This window comes from Solanum dulcamara, chromosome 2 (genome assembly GCF_947179165.1).
Source record: "Solanum dulcamara chromosome 2, daSolDulc1.2, whole genome shotgun sequence".
Classification (NCBI taxonomy): domain Eukaryota; kingdom Viridiplantae; phylum Streptophyta; class Magnoliopsida; order Solanales; family Solanaceae; genus Solanum; species Solanum dulcamara.
The window spans coordinates 60,855,367-60,874,172 of NC_077238.1; the positions used below are offsets into that span (position 1 = coordinate 60,855,367).

An 18,806-nucleotide genomic window follows, 5' to 3' on the forward strand; every position below is an offset into this window, starting at 1 on the left:
ATATTACACTAGAATGTTGACAAACATCAAACTTTACCAAATTATATACCAGTAGACTCTAATTTTCTTAGGAAGACTTTACTGTTTGGCATATCAAGCTTAATAGAAGATAAGCCAAGTGGTAACGACTTTGATCTTTTGTATGTAGGGGAGGAGGGAATTTTGCAGGTGAATTGAGGGATTGAACATGATAGGAAGAGTAAACATGCCATGCCCCCACCCCCAAAAAATATAAAAGCAGTTGAAAAAGAAGAGAAACTGAGAAGTACAGTAAAAAGTTGATAAAAAATCAAACTTTTCCAAAATATATACCATCAGACTCTTATTTTTCATAGGAAGATTTTACTGTTTGGCATGTCAAGCTTAATAGAAGATAAGCCAAGTGGTAACAACTTTATCTTTTGTATGTGGGGCAACGGGAGATTTTGCAGGTGAAATCGAGGGAATGAATATTTCCTCCACCTCCCCCTCTTAATGGAACTGAAATCCTACCTTCACCGGATGCAAGGGATCGAACACCTCAATCTATTACCCATAAAACAGTGTCATCAAAGGCGAAAAGGGTAAAAAATGCCAAGGTCCATTGGGGACCCAAGCGCAAATAAAGCGTGGGCTTTAATGAAAAAAGGCGCAAATTGAGAAAAATATAAATATGTATGTGTAGTCCAAGATGAATAGTTATAAGCATGTATAATAAATACATGGTCAAGGAAATTTAAAAAAATTACGATAACGTGAAACATCAATTACAAAGTGCCGCCTCTTCAAGAGTACACCCATTGGCAAGTACACCCATTGGCAAGGAAAAGTATGTCTTCTAGCCTTGATGACGACACTACTGCGCTCGCTAGGCAAGGCGAAGTGAGCGCTCAACATATTTTGTGTCTCGCTTCAAGATATAAGCGTGCCATAGACAACACTACCATAAAATTGAAATGTGACAATCAAGTTGCAATACAGATTGTTTTGAATCCAGGGTTTATGAAAGAACAATGCTTACAGAAGTAGATTGTCATTTTATTCGATAAAGGATTGAATTCTGGTGCATTGTGACAGGTTTTGTCAACTCAGATTATCATATTCTTACAAAATCCCTTCGTTACTCCAGAAGTGAATATATTTGTATTTATGCTTTTGTGCCAGCTCATGATCTAAACGAGTCGCACATACACCCTAGTACATGTTCCTTGACACTAAGGGCACCCTAAAGAGCAGGAGATTTTGTGACATTTCTGATTGGCTGTCTTTTATTTCTAATAATGTGATAAGTTAGGAGTACAATATGTATGCTCCAACTAATGGGGGATTGTTAAGAATTAGGAAATTAATTATATGGCAAGAACCCATTCCTTGTAATTATGGGAAAGGTTTAAGAGTCCTTATAACTATGTAACTGAAAATAGGAATTATTTTTGTTCTTCAAGGATTATTTTCGTTTCCTTTTCAGGATTACTTGTAAATGCTATTTAAATCCAAACATGCTTGAGGGAATAATAAAACAATTCATTCCTAACATCTCTTCTTTTCTTCTTTCTTTAGCAAATCAGTGAGGAAAACATAGCCCTGAACAAATAGAAATAACTTTATCAATGAGGTTTTCGTTTATGCATAATGATGAAGGTGGCCATCGCAGTGTTATCAAAGGCGTGCTTAAGCCCTGAAACGAGGTTCAAAACGTGTTGAGCGCTTCACCTTGCTTAATGTGCGCTTTAGCGTCATCAAGGTTCTAAGACATACATTTCCTTGCAAATGAACCTCTTCTGAAGAGATGACACTAAAAAAATTGATATTTCACTTTATCGTAATTATTTTTCAATTTCTTAGTTCATATATTTGTCATTCATGTGTATAAATTATCAGTCTTGGACTAAACATACATATTTGTATATTTTTTCTCCCTTTGTGCCATTTTTCATTAAAGCCCACGCTTTTTGCGCTTAGAGACCCAACGGACCTTAGAACTTTTTTGCTCTTTTTACTTTTGATGACACTGGGTCATCGGTATAGTTGTATACTATTATATAACATAGGTCAAATATCTTATCAAACCATATGGTTCTTCATCAAACATCAATTTTTTAGGCCAATGTTTCTTTTCAAATGGAATAAGTTAAAAGGTGAACAAACAAAAGAGATCAATTAAAATAGTTTTCCACATTAACATGTATAGATAAGGAGTTCCATCAAACATACCATAAACATTCTCAATGCATTAAATTTAAAGCAGACTTAAAATGCTAACTACCTACCTTGGATTGTGTAGATGGCTTAGAACTGAATAACGAAGGATAATTCATTCCACCAAAGTGGGACGATATAGATGTCTCAACTGACCCTACTGAGTCTGGGGAGGAAGACCCTGATGATCGTCCATCATCTTCCTGCAGTCACCAATTGTATAAATCTATCATTTGTACGATGTTGGAGTAAACAAAAGCAGCATATACTCCAGAATTATTACCTCCATTTCCGAGGATTCTAAGAGAGTCTTCGCCCACATATCATCATAACTCATGGAAGGTCTAGAAATAATATTCTCCTCCTCAACATCAGGAGCATCAGTACCAGCACCAGCAAGAAACTCATTAACCTAGGGATGAAAGAACCTTTTAACAAGCATGAAAGATTCCAACTGTATATAAGGTTTTACATATATATGTTTCTGAGCTAAATGGAAAGAGTTCTACGCCAAACAAATTCAGATACAATTCAAAACATACTTGAGATACATCTAGAGAACAGATTTCTAAATGAAACTAGACAGTAGATAACATATTGGCTGTCCAACTTGTCGTGTCAACTCAATGTCCACAGAAACCTTATATAAGTATCTAAGGTACATATGACATAGAAAGCTGAAAAGTTGTGAGCATGTTTCTTTAGTTTGATTTATTAAGTTGTACAATTTGACAGCCAGAACAGAAAGGTGAAGGGACCAGTTTTCAGGTTCGATACATCACTCAAATACTTACCCTGTTAATTGCAGGTGCATTGTTCAAGCTATCATCACCAAGATTTGCCGCCCAGAAGTTCACAAGGTCATCATCAATTGTTTCAGGCTCAGCAGCTTTTGCGTTGGTAGTTTCATACATAAGATCAGAGATACCCGTGGCTACAGCCGGATCGCTGAGTCCAGTTGACGCACTTATATTATGCCGAGTGCGATAGACATCAATTAGCTTTGCACTGTTTAATATGTAGAATTTTATTCAGTACATCATAGAAAACTTTGAAGAGTCTAAGAACAGTAACCATCATATTAGCACGTAAAAGATGAAAAACAACAATGTTGAAGATCTTGACAAAGACAATGCAACACCAAAAATGGTAAATAATTGGGTGAAATGCTTGCAAACCGGGGTTTAATACCAATTGAGGATCATGAATAAATATTTCGGTTTTTATTACTAAGACTTCATTTTCCATGTTACCTTCACCAACTGCTCTAGCCAAGAGTCAGTCGAGCAGTTGGCGTGATGTACCATTTCCCCATCAAGTGAACGACTATGAATTATCAAGTGATTTTAAGGAATCGTGTCATACCACTGTGGAGTGGCATCCCTAAACATTTGTAAGTTCAAAGAGACGCTTTATTTTTCGCAAGAGCGCTAAGGGCTCCGACATGGTTGTCAGAACATAAGGCAACTAAGGTTGCTCCTAAGTTGTCTAATAAGGATATATTTCTTTTATGTTATCTTCCCCCACAATTAAATACTTTTTAACAAGGTAAAATTGGGAATCCCCAGCTGGGAAGCAGGCTCTAGAGACCACAGGCTACCATGAGGAAAAGAGTCCCACGCTACGATAGAGGGCCACCTGTCCTGTGCATACTAGCTAAGGTTGCTCCTAAGTTGTCTAATAAGGATATATTTCTTTTACATTATCTTCCCCCACAATGAAATACTTTTTATCAAGGTAAAATTGGGAATCCCCGGATGTGAAGTAGGCTCTAGAGGCAACAAGGCTACCTTGAGGAAAAGAATCGCACACTTCGATAGGTGGTCATCCATTCTGTGCATACTTCACGACCTGAATAGTTCATGTTGTAAACACATTTTCTTGAGTTTAAAATTGTAGGTATTTGTCTGTTAATGTATATGTGTGGGTCTATAATTTAGAATTCGTTAAGGGACCCGTTTGGCTATAGATTTTGGAAGCACTTTTGGGGGGAAATTTGGCAAAATCTGTTTGGCCATAGAATTTGTCTAGTTTTATGGTAAATTTTGAAAGTCAAATCCCAAAATCTGCTAAAAACGTGTTTTTGGGCCAAAACATAGCTATTGATTCCTTTTAAACTATTAAAACTTAGCCCAAACTCATATATATTATTATTATTTTTTAAAAAAAAAAAGACACCTCTTTATGACCCAACTATTTCCTAGCTATCCTTTTCAGTCTGTGATCTGGAAATGCATGCTCTCCGTGAAGAGATTATTCGTAAAATATGGGAAGATTATATTAAGAATAGCTAGTTACTACCGTTGTAATTATTTATTTATTTTCATTGATGGATCTTCGTAAATAATTGTTTTGACAAATTGTAGTAGCTAGTAATTGTGTTATTAGTAGTTTTTTATCAAAATATCATGTTATGATTTTAGGATAATATTTATTTATTTATTGAGAAGGTAACAGTCTTGTATTATATTCCAAAAAATCAAACCTGCCACAACATGATTTTAGGATAATATATTATCTAGTTCACTATAAAAATGATAATTTTGTGCCAAACTTATAGTTTTTTGATAGTTTTTAGAACTTATGGGTATTTTGGATAGTTTATAGAACTTATGGGTACAAGTCATGTTTCATGTTTTTCAAAAAAGTGAAATATGTTTCCCAAAACTATGGCCAAAAACAACTCAAAGGTGAAAGTTTTTTATGGGAGAGAGACCAGGTTTTGGAAGGATAACTGGCATGAGAAAGGCAATTTGGAAGAGTTATTTCCTGATGTTTACAACTTAGTTACATTTCAGCAAGTGTTTATAGCAAACTTATGGACACTAAAGGGGTGGAAATTCAACTTCAGAAGACAGCTCAGTGACTGGGAGGCTCAGAGAGTAGCTGAATTTCTCAACACAGTAGAGCCTTTCAATGGACTTCAAACAAGGGAAGATTTTCTACGGTGGACAGGATATAATAGAGGAGTATACAAAGTCAATAGAGCTTATAAACTGATGGATTAGACAAGCCAACAAATTACCAATTGGCCATGGAAACAAATATGGAAAAGCAAAATACCCCATAAAACATCTTGCTTTGTCTAGTTGCTGGCCAAAGAAGCAGCTCTTACTCAAGACAATGTCATGAAGAGAAGGATAACCTTATGCTCTAGATGTTTTCTTTGTGGGGAGACTTTAGAGACTGTTAATCATCTGTTTCTACACTGCAAGTACATTCAACAATTATGGAGAATCTTTGAGTCTCAAAGACATTTCCTGGGCTATGCCTAGGAAAGTTTCTGAGGCTTTAAAGAGTTGGGAGGAAGTAGGAGTACTGGCAAAAGACAGAGGCAGATGGAAACTTATCCCTGCTGCAATATGGTGGGCAATATGGAAAGAGAGGAACTCTAGGTGTTTTGAGAGCACAGAGAATAGCGTGCAGAAAGTGAAGCTCAATTGCATTTTGCTATTATGTTTTTGGTGTAATTAGTTATACTCAAATGATATTGTCTCTTTAATTGATGTTTTAGACTCAATTTAGCCATACAGCAGTAAGAATTGGGGCCACTTGTATATGAGGTTTCAGTACAAGCCATGTATTGTTTTATGATATAATACAAAGTTACCAAGTTCAAAAAAAACAAAGGCCAAAAACATTTTGAAACTTCAATCCAAACTTCACCCAAATCTAATTTCTCAAAAATATTTGGGAATCTATGGCCAAACGCTAGCTTAATTTAATTCGTGTAAATACTTTATTATGCCATATATTGCAATTAATTCTTTATATTCTTACATTTTGTTTTGAGTAAGGTAACATTTTATCAATAGAGAAATACACCAATAGTGAATTTCAGTAGTAATTTCATCAGAAGTATAGAAATAAAGACCAAAATTCTAATCCCTACAATTCACCTAAATTTTCCAAAAACGAAGGAATATCCTCCACCTCTTTGGGGATTACATGATTACACTAAAAGTAAAAGGTTACTAGACCTCTTCAAACACTGGAAAGGGTTGCTCTTGCTTTCAAAACATCTCTGGTTCCTTTCCTTCCAAATTGTCCACTAGATGCATCCAGGGACAATCTTCCATCTCTCCTAGTGACCTGGTCTGTTGCCTTCTTTGTTCCAAATTGCGAACACTTCTGAGGTGTCACTTGGCATAACCCTACTAATACCTCTGAAATTAAAGAACATCTGCCACAGTTTCTCTGTCATCCTACAATGTATGAATAGATGGTTTGTTGTCTCTGTTTCAGTTTCACAAAAAAAAACATCTGGAGCATAACTGTCTACCCCTTTTCATGAGGTTGTCCTGGGTTAGTACTGCTTGTCTAGCAACTAACCAGGAGAAACAAGCCACCTTATGTGGTATTTTGACCTTCCATATCATCTTCCAAGGCCATGGTACTAACTTTATAGTTGGCCTATCAAGGTGTCTATATGCTGATTTTACTGTGAAGTTCCCATTCTTGGTCTTCAACCAGTGTCAGCTGTCTTCCACTATGGTGGGGTCTTTGGCTTGCTCCAAGACACTATAGAACTCCATTAGACTTTCCATCTCCCAATCATTGAGTTATCTTCTGAAAATAAGATTCCAATCCTGGTTCTCTGATTTCTGCAACTATTGCTGACTTTTGTTGATTGAGGTTGTGGATAACAGGGAACAGATGTTTCAAAGTATGTTGTCCCACCCAAACATCATTCCAAAAAGATATCTTCCTTCCATTTCCTATGACCAGTCTGGAATTGCCCCATATTTTTGGCCACTGGTTCCTGATTGATCTCCATAATCCCACGCCATAGGGATTTCTCACGTCCTTAGTGATCCAAAAGTCCTCCATTTCATATCTAGAGATTATAGCTTCTTTCCAGTCCTTCCTTAGAAACAAATCTCCACAGCCATTTTAAAAGGAGGCTTTGATTTTGAGCTTTCAGGTTCTTGATGCCCATTCCCCCTTCTTTCTTATTTTTGATCACAACATCCCACTTTACATTTTTACATTTGCTTTCAACACTATTTTCATTTATCCTCACAATTTTATAATTTTTACCAATTTAAAATTTTATTTCATTTTTACACCAGTACATGGAACTAACATTCCATCCCATGATAGGCAAAATGATTCGACCTACGTCTCCACGTCCTAAAACCAGTGTTTTCAAAGGCACGCTTAAACCCTAAAGCGAGGCATAAAACATGTTGAGCATTTCACCTCGCCTAGAGAGCATTGTAGTGCCGTTATCAAAGATCTAAGGCATATTTTTCCTTTCCACTGAGTGATAATCCTGAAGAGGCGGCACTTAACAAATTGATATTTCACTTTATCATTAAAAAAAAAAAGTTTTAATTTCTTTGACCATATATTTACTATTCAAGCTTATAATTTTTAGTCTTATGCTAAACAAACATATTTGTATTTTTTTCTCCAACTGTGTTTTTCCTCATTAAAGCCCAAGCTTTAATTGCATCTTGCACTTAAAGCCTAACAGACCTTAGAATTTTTTGTGCTTTTTGCCTTTGATAACACTGCTTAATACACTCCTAACAAGTGACTTGATGTTGGCACTCTCTCGCTTTTGCACAAAACTAAAGAAAATTCATTGAATACTCAAACTACAATGTGAACTTAAGAAGAGTGTACCTTGTTGGCCCTAAAGGAAGATACTTTGATCTTGGAACATAACAGAACAGGCAAACGAGATCCAAGAGCCTCTCATGAGTTTCATATAATTTCTTTAGCTCCTCGTCGGTCCATTCTTTTTTTGCATTATCATGGTTGCGCATCTCCCTACATATTCAAGCACAATGTGTTAATGAGGACTACACGTTGCACCTTACAAATGGTTCAATACTGTTGAAATGAGCCAGAATAGTGTACTTACTTTATTAATTCATCCTGCGCAGAATACATTTCATCAAGGACCTTCAACATAGGACTGATTAAAGATCCAAGGCCAGTGCCACTGGCTCCCTGGTCCTCTCCATTGCTAATATGCATATCTGAGAACTGAGACTGCACACCACCCTGGACTAACGCATGTAAAAATTCATAGATCTGTAACCTATATGGCTCACCAGATCGAATTGCAATAGTTGTAAGAGCCTGGGAAGCAATTATACGAACCTGAAATTTAACAGTAGTAAGAAGTGAAACCACAGAACACTCAATAAATTTTATTAATATAATACACTCAATGATGTATATTGGGAATAATATGAAGCATTTATCGTTGGATTGATAACTAGAACTGACTAAACTATAATCATATATTTGTATTTCACATTTGCAAGAAACAAAAGATGAGTAACCACCTCCACCTACTGAAAGGAGAAAAAAGGCTCCTTAGAGGTGTTTGTGAACGTATATACGAGGGGGGGGGGGGGTCAGAGCTCCTTCAAGAGAAATGACTACTTTTTCAGGGGAGGCAAAGACTTGAAACTAATTGTTAAACTGACACAATTTTAGAATGGATTTGTTCCAGAACACCACGAAAAGTGTAAAACACAAAGGCAGCTTAAATTTTCATCTTCAGCAACAGGAAAGGAAACTCAAAGTACTCACCATGAATAAGATCATAAACAAAGTAACTCCCAGTTTCTAAATTAAACAAAGAAGTTGATTCGACACAATTTTAGGATAGATTTGTTCCTGAACACCGCCTATGGTGTAAAACACAAAGGCAGCTAATTTTCATCTTTGACAAAGATACAGACACTCAAGCTACTCACCATTTATAATATCATAAATAAAATAGTTTTTAATATTGTGAGGGCCTCTTAATGAAATGGCTTTGGAGATGCAACAAGAAGTAAGCTTTACAGACACGGGGTCATCATATGAGCAATTGGGACACTGGAGCACCAAACTAGTCAGAACATCATATGGAGTTGGCAATTGGAAATCCATTAGGAATCTTTGGGAGGAGTTTGTAGCAAACACAGGTTTCAAGATGGGAAATGGGAGGAGAATTTCAGTCTGGAATGATGACTGGCTTGGTCATGGAGCACTGAAAGACCTTTTCCCTGATCTATTTATCTCACCTAATGCCACTACAGAAGAATCTTGGAGCTCCCAGGGTTAACTTATCTTTCAGAAGGCTTCTTAATGACTGGGAAGTTACTAGAGTCACTATTTTCCCCAGCATGCTAGAGGCATTACAGGATTAAATGGAAAGAAGAAGCAACTCAAAATACAGTCAGAGCAGCATACAACTATCTATCATCTACAGGTTAGTCCAGCACCTCCTTGAACTGGAAACAGATTTGGAAGATCGAAGTGCCATCCGAAGTTTCATGGCTAGTTATAAGAAAAGCTTGCCACACAGGAAATTCTTCAAGAAGAGGCTTTCAGCTCAGTCGTAGATGCTTTCTATACCAGCAGAAAGCTGAAAACAATGAACATTTACTTTTACTCTGTGTTATTACTAGCCAACTCTGGCAACTTTTTGTAGCAGTAAGCTGAAACTACTTGGGTGGTGCCTACGGACACTTTTGGCCTGATATGCAGCTGGAACAGTATAAGGGGAAGAATATGTCATGATCAATGGTGGAAGATTGTTCCAGCTTGCATATGGTGGACAATTTGGAAGGAGAGGAAAGGTGGTTGTTTTGGATGCAAAAACAGCCCAACCCAAAAAATCAAGAGTACGTACATTTCTCCTTTTCATTTTTGGTGTAAATAACAATTTACAAATGATGCAGAATCACTGGCAAACCTTTTTGACTCCTTGTAAGAATTACAGGGGTTTGTACTTGTAAATATTAGATACAAGCCCTGTTTTGGGTGCTGACGGATATAACATGTTACCATTCTCAAGAGAATATTGTGAGGGCAGTCACAACAAGATAAACACACTGTCCCATTTTATTTAACCTCGTTATAATCTAGAAACTCGAAAAATACATTTTCAATCATGATTTGTCCAATTATTGCTTTTTGTTTGTAATTACTTTCCATGTATTTTCAAATCCACAGTTCCATATTTTTAAAAACAAAATAATCAATGTTAGACAAAGAATTGATCTAGTCAACACTCCTTAAAATATTTGGGAAGAAGGGAGAAATATAAGTTCCCATACTTTTCATATTCACAACTAATAAGCACTTATAACCAATAACCAAATGCATAAATCATGTATAAAATAAATCAAAGCTTGCCAAGCAAGAAGAACTATTGAAGGGCTTAAAACTTCTACCTCCCAGCTTCCATTGAAAGCACACCGTTGGAGCCGAGTCAGAGCACCAGAGAGAGTAGGATTACGAGAACTGGCAGCAGCAACCATCTTATCTGCATCTAACATCATCAATGCTGTACCCGGAGGGGTTGCAGACTCCCAAGCATACTCAGAGGCAGCATAATTTGCATTTTCACCAAGGAACCAAACCTTCAAGTATGTCATAACCCATTCAGAAAAATAAATGCAGCCATTACAGATAGTTGCTAGATACCTGGTAGCTCAACTATTGACAAATTAATTTGTAGGTGAAATTCTTACTGCTGCTTGGACCATTCTCTGCAATGCCAGAGCAGACTTTGGGTCAGAAGCAGATACACTATCAACTGAGGTAAGTCCAGACATTGAGCCAGGTTGCGGAGGAGGCAAATCCAGAACTATAGTAACTGCTTCCAGTGCGGTGTGTTTTCCATCTGGACCAGCTCCAACTAGACAGGTCTAGCAATAATATTACAAATTAGATTAGCATGTATGTTTGCTACATGAACCAGCACAAATGGCAAAAGTTGAAAAAATGACATATGGGTAACATTGGGAAATGTATGATTTAACAAGAAGATCAAGTTAATGTAGCAAGAGAGAGAAAAGAGGATGTGCATTAGCAAACAATATCGAAGCTCCATTCAACTCAGTGGAAGAAAAATTCTGCAAAAAAAACTGCACTGGCTGATGAAATAGCATCCCCGGGAGTACAACCACATAAAAAATACCAATATCATTGATGATCACAAAAAGAGAAACCTAACATTGATCATCACAAATATGGAAAACCTAAGGCCAGTTTCTAGTCACACATGGACACACTGATCAACAGATTGAAAACTTTTTTTTTGCACATTTTGTCCTTTTTAGGAGATTGATGAGTGGACCTGATGTAGCGAAAGATCATGCTAAACCGATTGAGGGCGCTCTTGGAGAAGGAGAGAGCATGCGCAATAGGCTGAAGAGGGCCTGGAGCAGAGCGAGGCTCAATGAGTGAAGTAGCAACTAGTAACCTTGGAACAAAGTTAGTGACTTGTTGGACTGAATTGAGAGAGATGAGAAAGACCTAAAGTGGCTTGATGGGTTAAGTTGAGCAAAAGAAAACCAGGGCAATGCAGTAGGTAGAGAAAAGACGGTTTGTGAAATGGGCTTACAAAAGTTTAAGTCTAATACCATGCTAACAAAAATGAACCTTAAGCGTAACTCATCCTCAAAAGCTAGCTCATGAGATGAGGATTGCCCAAGATCACACAAGAAGATAACAATACATTTTCTCAACCAATGCCAGTAGTGCCACTAAAACCATCACTTAGTGATGAGAAGTGATTGATATCACTTCATAGGTGAAGTATGCGCTTCAGATAAGTGTATTCTTCAACAATGAAGCCTAAATGATCGAAACGAGAAGCGGTAGGTTCTTTAAATTTCACTTTGAGGAATTGGATTAATATTAGCAATTATTATGTATTGGATTGGATTAATATTTGCATTATTATATTGGATGCTGAAATAAACTACTTTAATTGCAATCTGAGTATTGTATTAGTTTTTTCGTAAATTGCGCACTTCACTTCAAAGAAGCACACACTTCATTTCTTGCGTTTCGCTTCAATCCCCATGGAACTTGTCGCTTTTGGGGGATTTTCCTTTAAACACTGATCGTAGGAATTCCAACACCCCTTCACACATCCGGGATTAAAACATCTGGAGCATGGATAACACAACATGAGGACCCGACTTTGAGCAAACCAAGAATAGGACCTTGTACCTAACTCAGCCCCAAAAGCCAGATCATGTGGTGGGGACCACCAAAGACCATAAAAGGAGACCATAGCCCATTCCCTAGAAAATAATTTAAGATGTATAAAAACGTATAATTAGACTTTTGGCAACTTCACTATTCTACATATGAGCTTTTAATTGTTAAAAAAAATGAAATATGAGAGGAACCAAAAACACAAATCCACCTTCACTGGTTACTTGACCAAGCATGTGAAGGTAGAAGTGCAACCAGATAAAATACTTCATCATACCATGTGTAGAAGTATTTATAGATGCAGAATTTTCAAAAATGTATCAATTCAATGTGTCAGAGAAGGTCCCATTTAAGGGCACCAAGATCATTGACACTATACAGGACTTAGGTTGTAACAGAAAATATGATTAACACCATTTTTGTACAAGGAAGTAGATGAACCACGTATAAACGTACTCATATTAGAATTCATATGTTATCAATACATGTTCAGTCCATGTGGTAAATAGGGTAACTGCAATCTGCTACATATACAACTTTGAGCCATCAGTTATATACTATTTAATGCTTAACAGTATAATCTAATTGGAAGCAATAACTACAAAGAAACTATAAGCATATCCATGACCAACAAAACATTCGCCAAAAAATAAATGAGACTTTGGGGAAGAAAGAACAAAGGCGTTAATTAAGAAAAGAAAAATCAACTCTACACTCTGTTATGACAGTGAGCTTACTTTCCATAGTAGTTGTAGCACATCTGCATCTATCTTTCCGGGAACTTTGGTGGCAAAAATTCTGGCAATCTCTAGAAGGGTTACTGCCATATCAGGAGTAGCCTAACAATCACACAGCAAAAAGAAAGTATGTGAGCTCTGAGGGCTGACAATTTACAAACATACCAAAAACAGAGAATATTTTTTTTGAGAAATAGTACTGTTTCAAAAACACAGAATATTTACACGTCTATTAACTATAACATGGAAAATTCATGAGCTTAAACTTTCACTGACCCATCTCTTTGTTTCTTTTATTGGTTGCATGGACATAGATGCCAAGATTTTTTTTCACAGATCCCAAGATTATTGTCAAAAGAAATGCATCTTGGTAAGGTAAGCTAAGAAAACCTCACGCTAAAGAAACATACATTAAGACCTACTTAACTACAGTAGAACTTGAATAACCTAAACCTCTCTCAACAAATGGCTGGAAAAAACAACACCTCTCTACCATCCACAATGGCATAGGAACATATTATAGGAGAAAATGATCTCACGCTTCCATAAAAGAACAATGAACAACTCAATATACGGAACTCCAGTGTAGAACAAACATTCTCTCAAGCATCTTTCTAGTTCTTACATCAAGATGTCTTTAATCATGGGACAAAAGTATATACTCTTTATCTTTTCTCATGGTGGTTGAAAAGAAAAACATTATGATGGAAAAGAAAAAGGGGTACAATCAGAAAAACTTTTAAGAATGCTGACATATCTAATCCGACAAGAAGAAACTAAAACGTACAAGGCTCCAAAGTGAATTACAGAATAACACAACTTAAAGACAAGATATATAGAGGAGATCACTTAACCCGTTTACCAGACAACTAGACAACAAACCAAAGAATACGCCTTCCCCCAGCCTTAAGTACCTTGAAACGAGCATGAAGTGTTAGCAATATATCATTCACTAATGGTGCTGGCCAAGCTGGATCTGTAAGTTCTGATGCGATGATGGATTCTAATTCATCAAAGGACTCGTGAGGGCTTTGCATCCATATCAGTGCTTTTATTACCATTGCACGAACATAAACACATTCACATGCAACAGTTGTCCGCACCACCTCCATTAAGGATGCCAATAAACTTGCAATTGTGTCCTTGGCAGCGTTGGTATTAGATAATGAGGAAACTCGGCGTATGCCTAACCAAAAAGGACAAGAAAATCAAAATTTTGGAAGAATCAGAGAGGTGACAATTCTTGATCCAACAAAGAGAACACAAAGGTCATAGATGAATTGACGCTAGACACCAACCATAATACAAGAGAATACTGACAATTCCAACTAAATAAAACCAACAAGTAAAAGCTAATCTTTACAGGACTAATAAAATTAACAGCAGCAGATCATCCACAAAGAAAATCACCTCCAGAAAAGCAAAATCTATAAGTAAAACAGTCGGAAAACAGAAATAATTAATAAAGGCATAAAAAAGATGATTGAACTTGTCAATGAAAGATATTAAAGATCAACGAAAAGGAAAATGACCCAATATTAAAGGACCAAGCGCACTTACAGGAGTTGAAAATGCAACCAACACCAAGCATCTTCATAAACAAATGCACACTTGGCTAACATTGCATGGATTCGGTTGAAGATAACTTAATAAATAACAGCGTGATCTCTCTAATAACTTAAGCTTTTTGATGAGACGGTCACATTTCAACATAGTGCTAGAGGTCCTAGATTCGCCGCCACCTATATCAAAAAGAATTTCCATGTGTCTTGCCAGTGAAAAAGAATCTGGCCAGCACGTGAGAGAGCGTGGCGAAGACATAAAAGTGTGCTCTCTCTAATAGCTAAAGCTTTTAGATGAGATGGTCACACACTTTATCAGATTCTTCTAAGACAACTTTTCCTCCATTTGAACTTAAGTCCACTTTATCCCATTTAATGCATCCAATTATCATGGTGTCACACGTACATACATGTGTATTTGGAGGTCTACCAAATGACCAAACCATATCAGGCAGACAACTCTCATTTCAGTTGTGCTATTTTCACCTATCGGATATGATCATTTGTAATGTCATCAAATCTTGTATGACCCGAACAAGCTGCAATCTGGTGGACAGTTTGGAGAGAAAGGAATGCAAAGTGTTTTGAGGGAAATTTTAACTCTATAGAAGATTTTTTTCTTTGTTGGTAGAAACCCACTGAGTTCATTAGGGGGCGTTTTTTGGAGTGACAATAGGGGTATTCTTCTTTTTATCATTTTCCAAAAAAGTTGATAAACTTGGCAGGTATGTAAAAGATATTCTTTGTTTTCCATCACTTTTGCATGTGTCAAAAAAATATGGTGGCATTTCAGTTCTTACAGCTTGTTCAAATCGATTATTCTTTGTGTAGAGAAATGGTCGATTCCATCAATTATAATCAAAAAGAAGACTCATCACAAGAGGTTTTTGAAACTAGAAGAGGTCTTTAGTTTTATTATTTCTCTCAAGAAGTTGTGATTTAAAATATTCTAAATTCTCCATGTTATTATTATTCAGATAATAATCCTCATAATCATATATTGGACTATTACTAATATTGATATTGTTATAGCCTATCTTTGTAAGGTGAGAGTGCAATTAATCCTTTATTTTGTCCTTTACATTCACTCGAATTTCTTCCGTTTCATAGATTTTGTCCAGATCCCTCCCTTCTTTTGAAAAAAGGGAAGGAAAAGGATAAGGATCTTCTTCGGTGGATTCCTCTTATTCCTGTTTAGTCCCTTTCATTTCGAAGCTTGATTGCATTTTGTTTTTGCATTTCTGGCATAAAGAATATTTTGTAATGGAGTCTTCATCAATACTAGAATTTTTAGAGTTCATTAGGACTCACTGGATCTTCTGAAAATCTGGATGCCAGCATAGTTTTTTGTGCTCTTGAATATACAGTTAGCACTCTCAAAAAAATCTTGTATGACCCGATAATCATCTTAATATTCACATTTTTACAACATTTATTGGCCTTAGATACCCAACATTCACTCACCTGTAGCATTGCTTGGACCTCAAGGCTAATTTGCAATGTAATAGAATCTTGTCCACATCCTCACGCGCCTCCTTACAAAGAAAACACCAGCTCATTCAGACCACTTTTCGTTTCCTAAGGTTCTCCGCCGTCAAAATCACCCATCTAGTAGCTAGCCACACGAAGAAGCACACCTTTCTCAGTACCTAAGGAATCCAGACCGAGGCATGTGGAAAAACTAACCTCTGTCCAAACCAGAAGCTTCTCAAAGGACTTAACTAAGAACAAATTGTTGTTCCTCAGCTCCCAACTCAAAGCATCAGATCTGTCAATACGCTGCCTTGCTTTTGGAGTAAATCTAGCAACCATTGAAGCCAGGTCACATCCCATTTCTGGAAATATCTCCTAAATCTCAAATCCCATTATTTTGATAATTATGCTACTATCGCATAATACTCATGTAATACTCCTCCATTTTTCTCATATTATTTTAGTTAAGTGTGTTACATATTCACTTATCAGGTCATTCTATTGAAACATTGAACCTAGATATCTATATTGTTGGTACTTGATCAGTCACCGCAATCCTGTGTAATCACCTCAAATTCATTCTTTGATTGTAGTTAAACTTGTCGTGTATGTACTATGTCTTACTTCTACTTATCTTAAACTCTTACTCTCTAGAATGATTCTGCATAGTTCTACTTATCCTAAACGCTTATCATCTAGAGTGCTTCTGATAGTTCAAGCTCTTAGTGGACTCCCTCGCTAATTTCATCAATTAACAAAATATCGTTTGCAAACAACACGCACCATGGAACTATATCTTGTAGAATTTTGTTAACTCATACATAATTAGAGTAAATAAGTATAGGCTCAAGACAAATCCCTGATGTGCACCCTTGTTATGGGGAATTCATCATTTAGATCTCCTCCCACGGTCCTCACATTTACGACGATTCCTACGTATATATTTTGGGTGTTCTCCAAACCAGAAACTCTCTAGTTCTCACACTTATTCTCTCTCCATATGACCCAAAATGCAAATTCCATATATCAACCCATATGTGATATGTCTACTATAGTTTAAGACCTTGACAAAGATCATTTGCACTACATACAAGTAATTTTTAAACTCTTTCATCGGGTATGGCTTTTACAAACATTTAGCATCACAAATTGAACCTTCCACAAATATTAAAGAAAGAGAGAGAGAGAGAGACTATGAGTTATGGATAAAAAAGTTAATTCATTTTCATTACCTTCAGGGTGAGAGGTTTCATTATGATCCTGATCATATGAGTCATTATTTTCAGGAACTGTTTTAACAAAGGCTCCTTCATCAATATCTTGTAAGCCCAAAGCAAAAGCTGCAGCACGACTTTTGCCCATTTCTTGCACCACCCGTGCTGCTGAATGAAGTACAGGCCGAGAGAAACTGCGGAAAGAACTCTCTAACCTGTCAAAGTGACGGGTGTTAGCTGAACAATTCATCATAAAAAAGTTGAAGCGTAAAAGGGATTGGTTTGGTTTGGGGGGTCAAGAGAGCAAAAAGACAAGCTTGAAGACCTCCTCATAACAAGTTTGATCAAAGGTTGAGGACGCCTTGTCTTAGAAGACTTGTCTTTGGTGGACTTTGAAGGAGCTCCATCCTTTGATTCAGAATTTGAGTCTTTAGCTGAAGGTGCTTCTGGAAGCTTGAGAATTTCTCTGGTTAGTCTGTACCATCCAGCAGCTCGTTCCTCAGTCCTGTAGAGTCCAAATTCCACAGAAAGTTAAGTGTTTAATCTTACAAATCAGGCAGTTATCTGTGACATTAGGAAAAGATAAATTTTGAAGATGAAGCTACCTCTCAGCATTATCAACTTTACCCAGCACACAAAGGATAGCCTCAAAACAAACTCTTTCACTAGGATCAAGAAGTAGCTGATACAGCACCGAATTGAACCGAGTCTTAATGTCTGGCCTTTCTGCACAAGCAATATGGGGTTCACCAGCAATCAGTCTTATTATCTACTCCCAGTCTCCAAACAGAAAAGGAACATGCTTGCTTAGAATACATTTCAAACAGACATACCATCTAATGACCGAGCTCTGGATATACTGTGGCACAACCTGGCAAGTGCAACTCTAGCAAGAACATCATGCATATGGAGTACATCTTGTAGAGCCCCTGATTCAAACAAATTCTGATAATATTAATGGATAATAAATGACTATGAAATCAGAGATAGAAAATTAACTTACCACCGGGCTGCACAAGCTTCCCTACAAAAAGACAAAAAGCTCCAGTCAAAAAATCCAACTCAAACCATCTATCAGATACATCCACCAAGAAAATCCCCTTTTACTAATAGGGACATCCACTGAGAAATTATACATATTTCATGAAAATCACCATAAGTATGCCCTTTTACTTGGGTCTTAGCATAAGACACCACGACAACAAAACATTAAAGCAATGCTACTTGTCAAGTGAAAACACACAAGAAAACAAATACCGAGGTAGTAATCAAACAGGAATATCAATGCAGATAGGAAAAGCAGTCCTCCTAATAGAGTCCACATACTGATCTATATAAACTCATGAAAGTTCGAAGCTATCCCAGAAGCCCAGAACTTTGCAACTCCACAACAAGTGAGTCTATGCTACTATCAGGGAGCTAATAAAATCTACAAAAAGATATGTACTATTAGCAGGGGTGAGATAATTCCAGCTAAAATGATTAAGGGCCTGTTGGATGGGCTTATAACTTATAGTTTATAGTCCATAAGCCAAAAGTTAGGAATTCTAACTTATGGTTTTTGGACTATTTTTGTTATTTTAACTTAAAAGCACCTAAATCAAGCCAATCCAAACAGGCTCTAACTAAACAAGCAGCTTTGAGGGAGTAGGTTGGAGTCGAGATGCCATCAAACTACC

At 36.8% G+C, this 18,806-nt stretch overlaps 1 protein-coding gene across 2 annotated transcripts in view; it reads right to left on the reverse strand.

Moving 5' to 3' along the window:
- Window positions 1-18,806, reverse strand: part of LOC129880603 (uncharacterized) — a 38,426-nt gene that overhangs the window by 5,342 nt on the left and 14,278 nt on the right. For both annotated transcript variants that reach the window (XM_055954695.1, XM_055954694.1), the window contains 14 exons: window positions 18,131-18,151; window positions 17,961-18,056; window positions 17,733-17,853; window positions 17,453-17,632; window positions 17,146-17,342; window positions 13,793-14,064; window positions 12,879-12,980; window positions 10,665-10,841; window positions 10,365-10,553; window positions 8,051-8,292; window positions 7,810-7,956; window positions 2,973-3,186; window positions 2,462-2,590; window positions 2,250-2,381 (listed from right to left, as the gene is read on the reverse strand). In XM_055954695.1, the coding sequence (XP_055810670.1) occupies window positions 2,250-2,381; window positions 2,462-2,590; window positions 2,973-3,186; window positions 7,810-7,956; window positions 8,051-8,292; window positions 10,365-10,553; window positions 10,665-10,841; window positions 12,879-12,980; window positions 13,793-14,064; window positions 17,146-17,342; window positions 17,453-17,632; window positions 17,733-17,853; window positions 17,961-18,056; window positions 18,131-18,151 (2,219 nt within the window). The remainder of the gene's footprint in view (window positions 1-2,249; window positions 2,382-2,461; window positions 2,591-2,972; window positions 3,187-7,809; window positions 7,957-8,050; window positions 8,293-10,364; window positions 10,554-10,664; window positions 10,842-12,878; window positions 12,981-13,792; window positions 14,065-17,145; window positions 17,343-17,452; window positions 17,633-17,732; window positions 17,854-17,960; window positions 18,057-18,130; window positions 18,152-18,806) is intronic.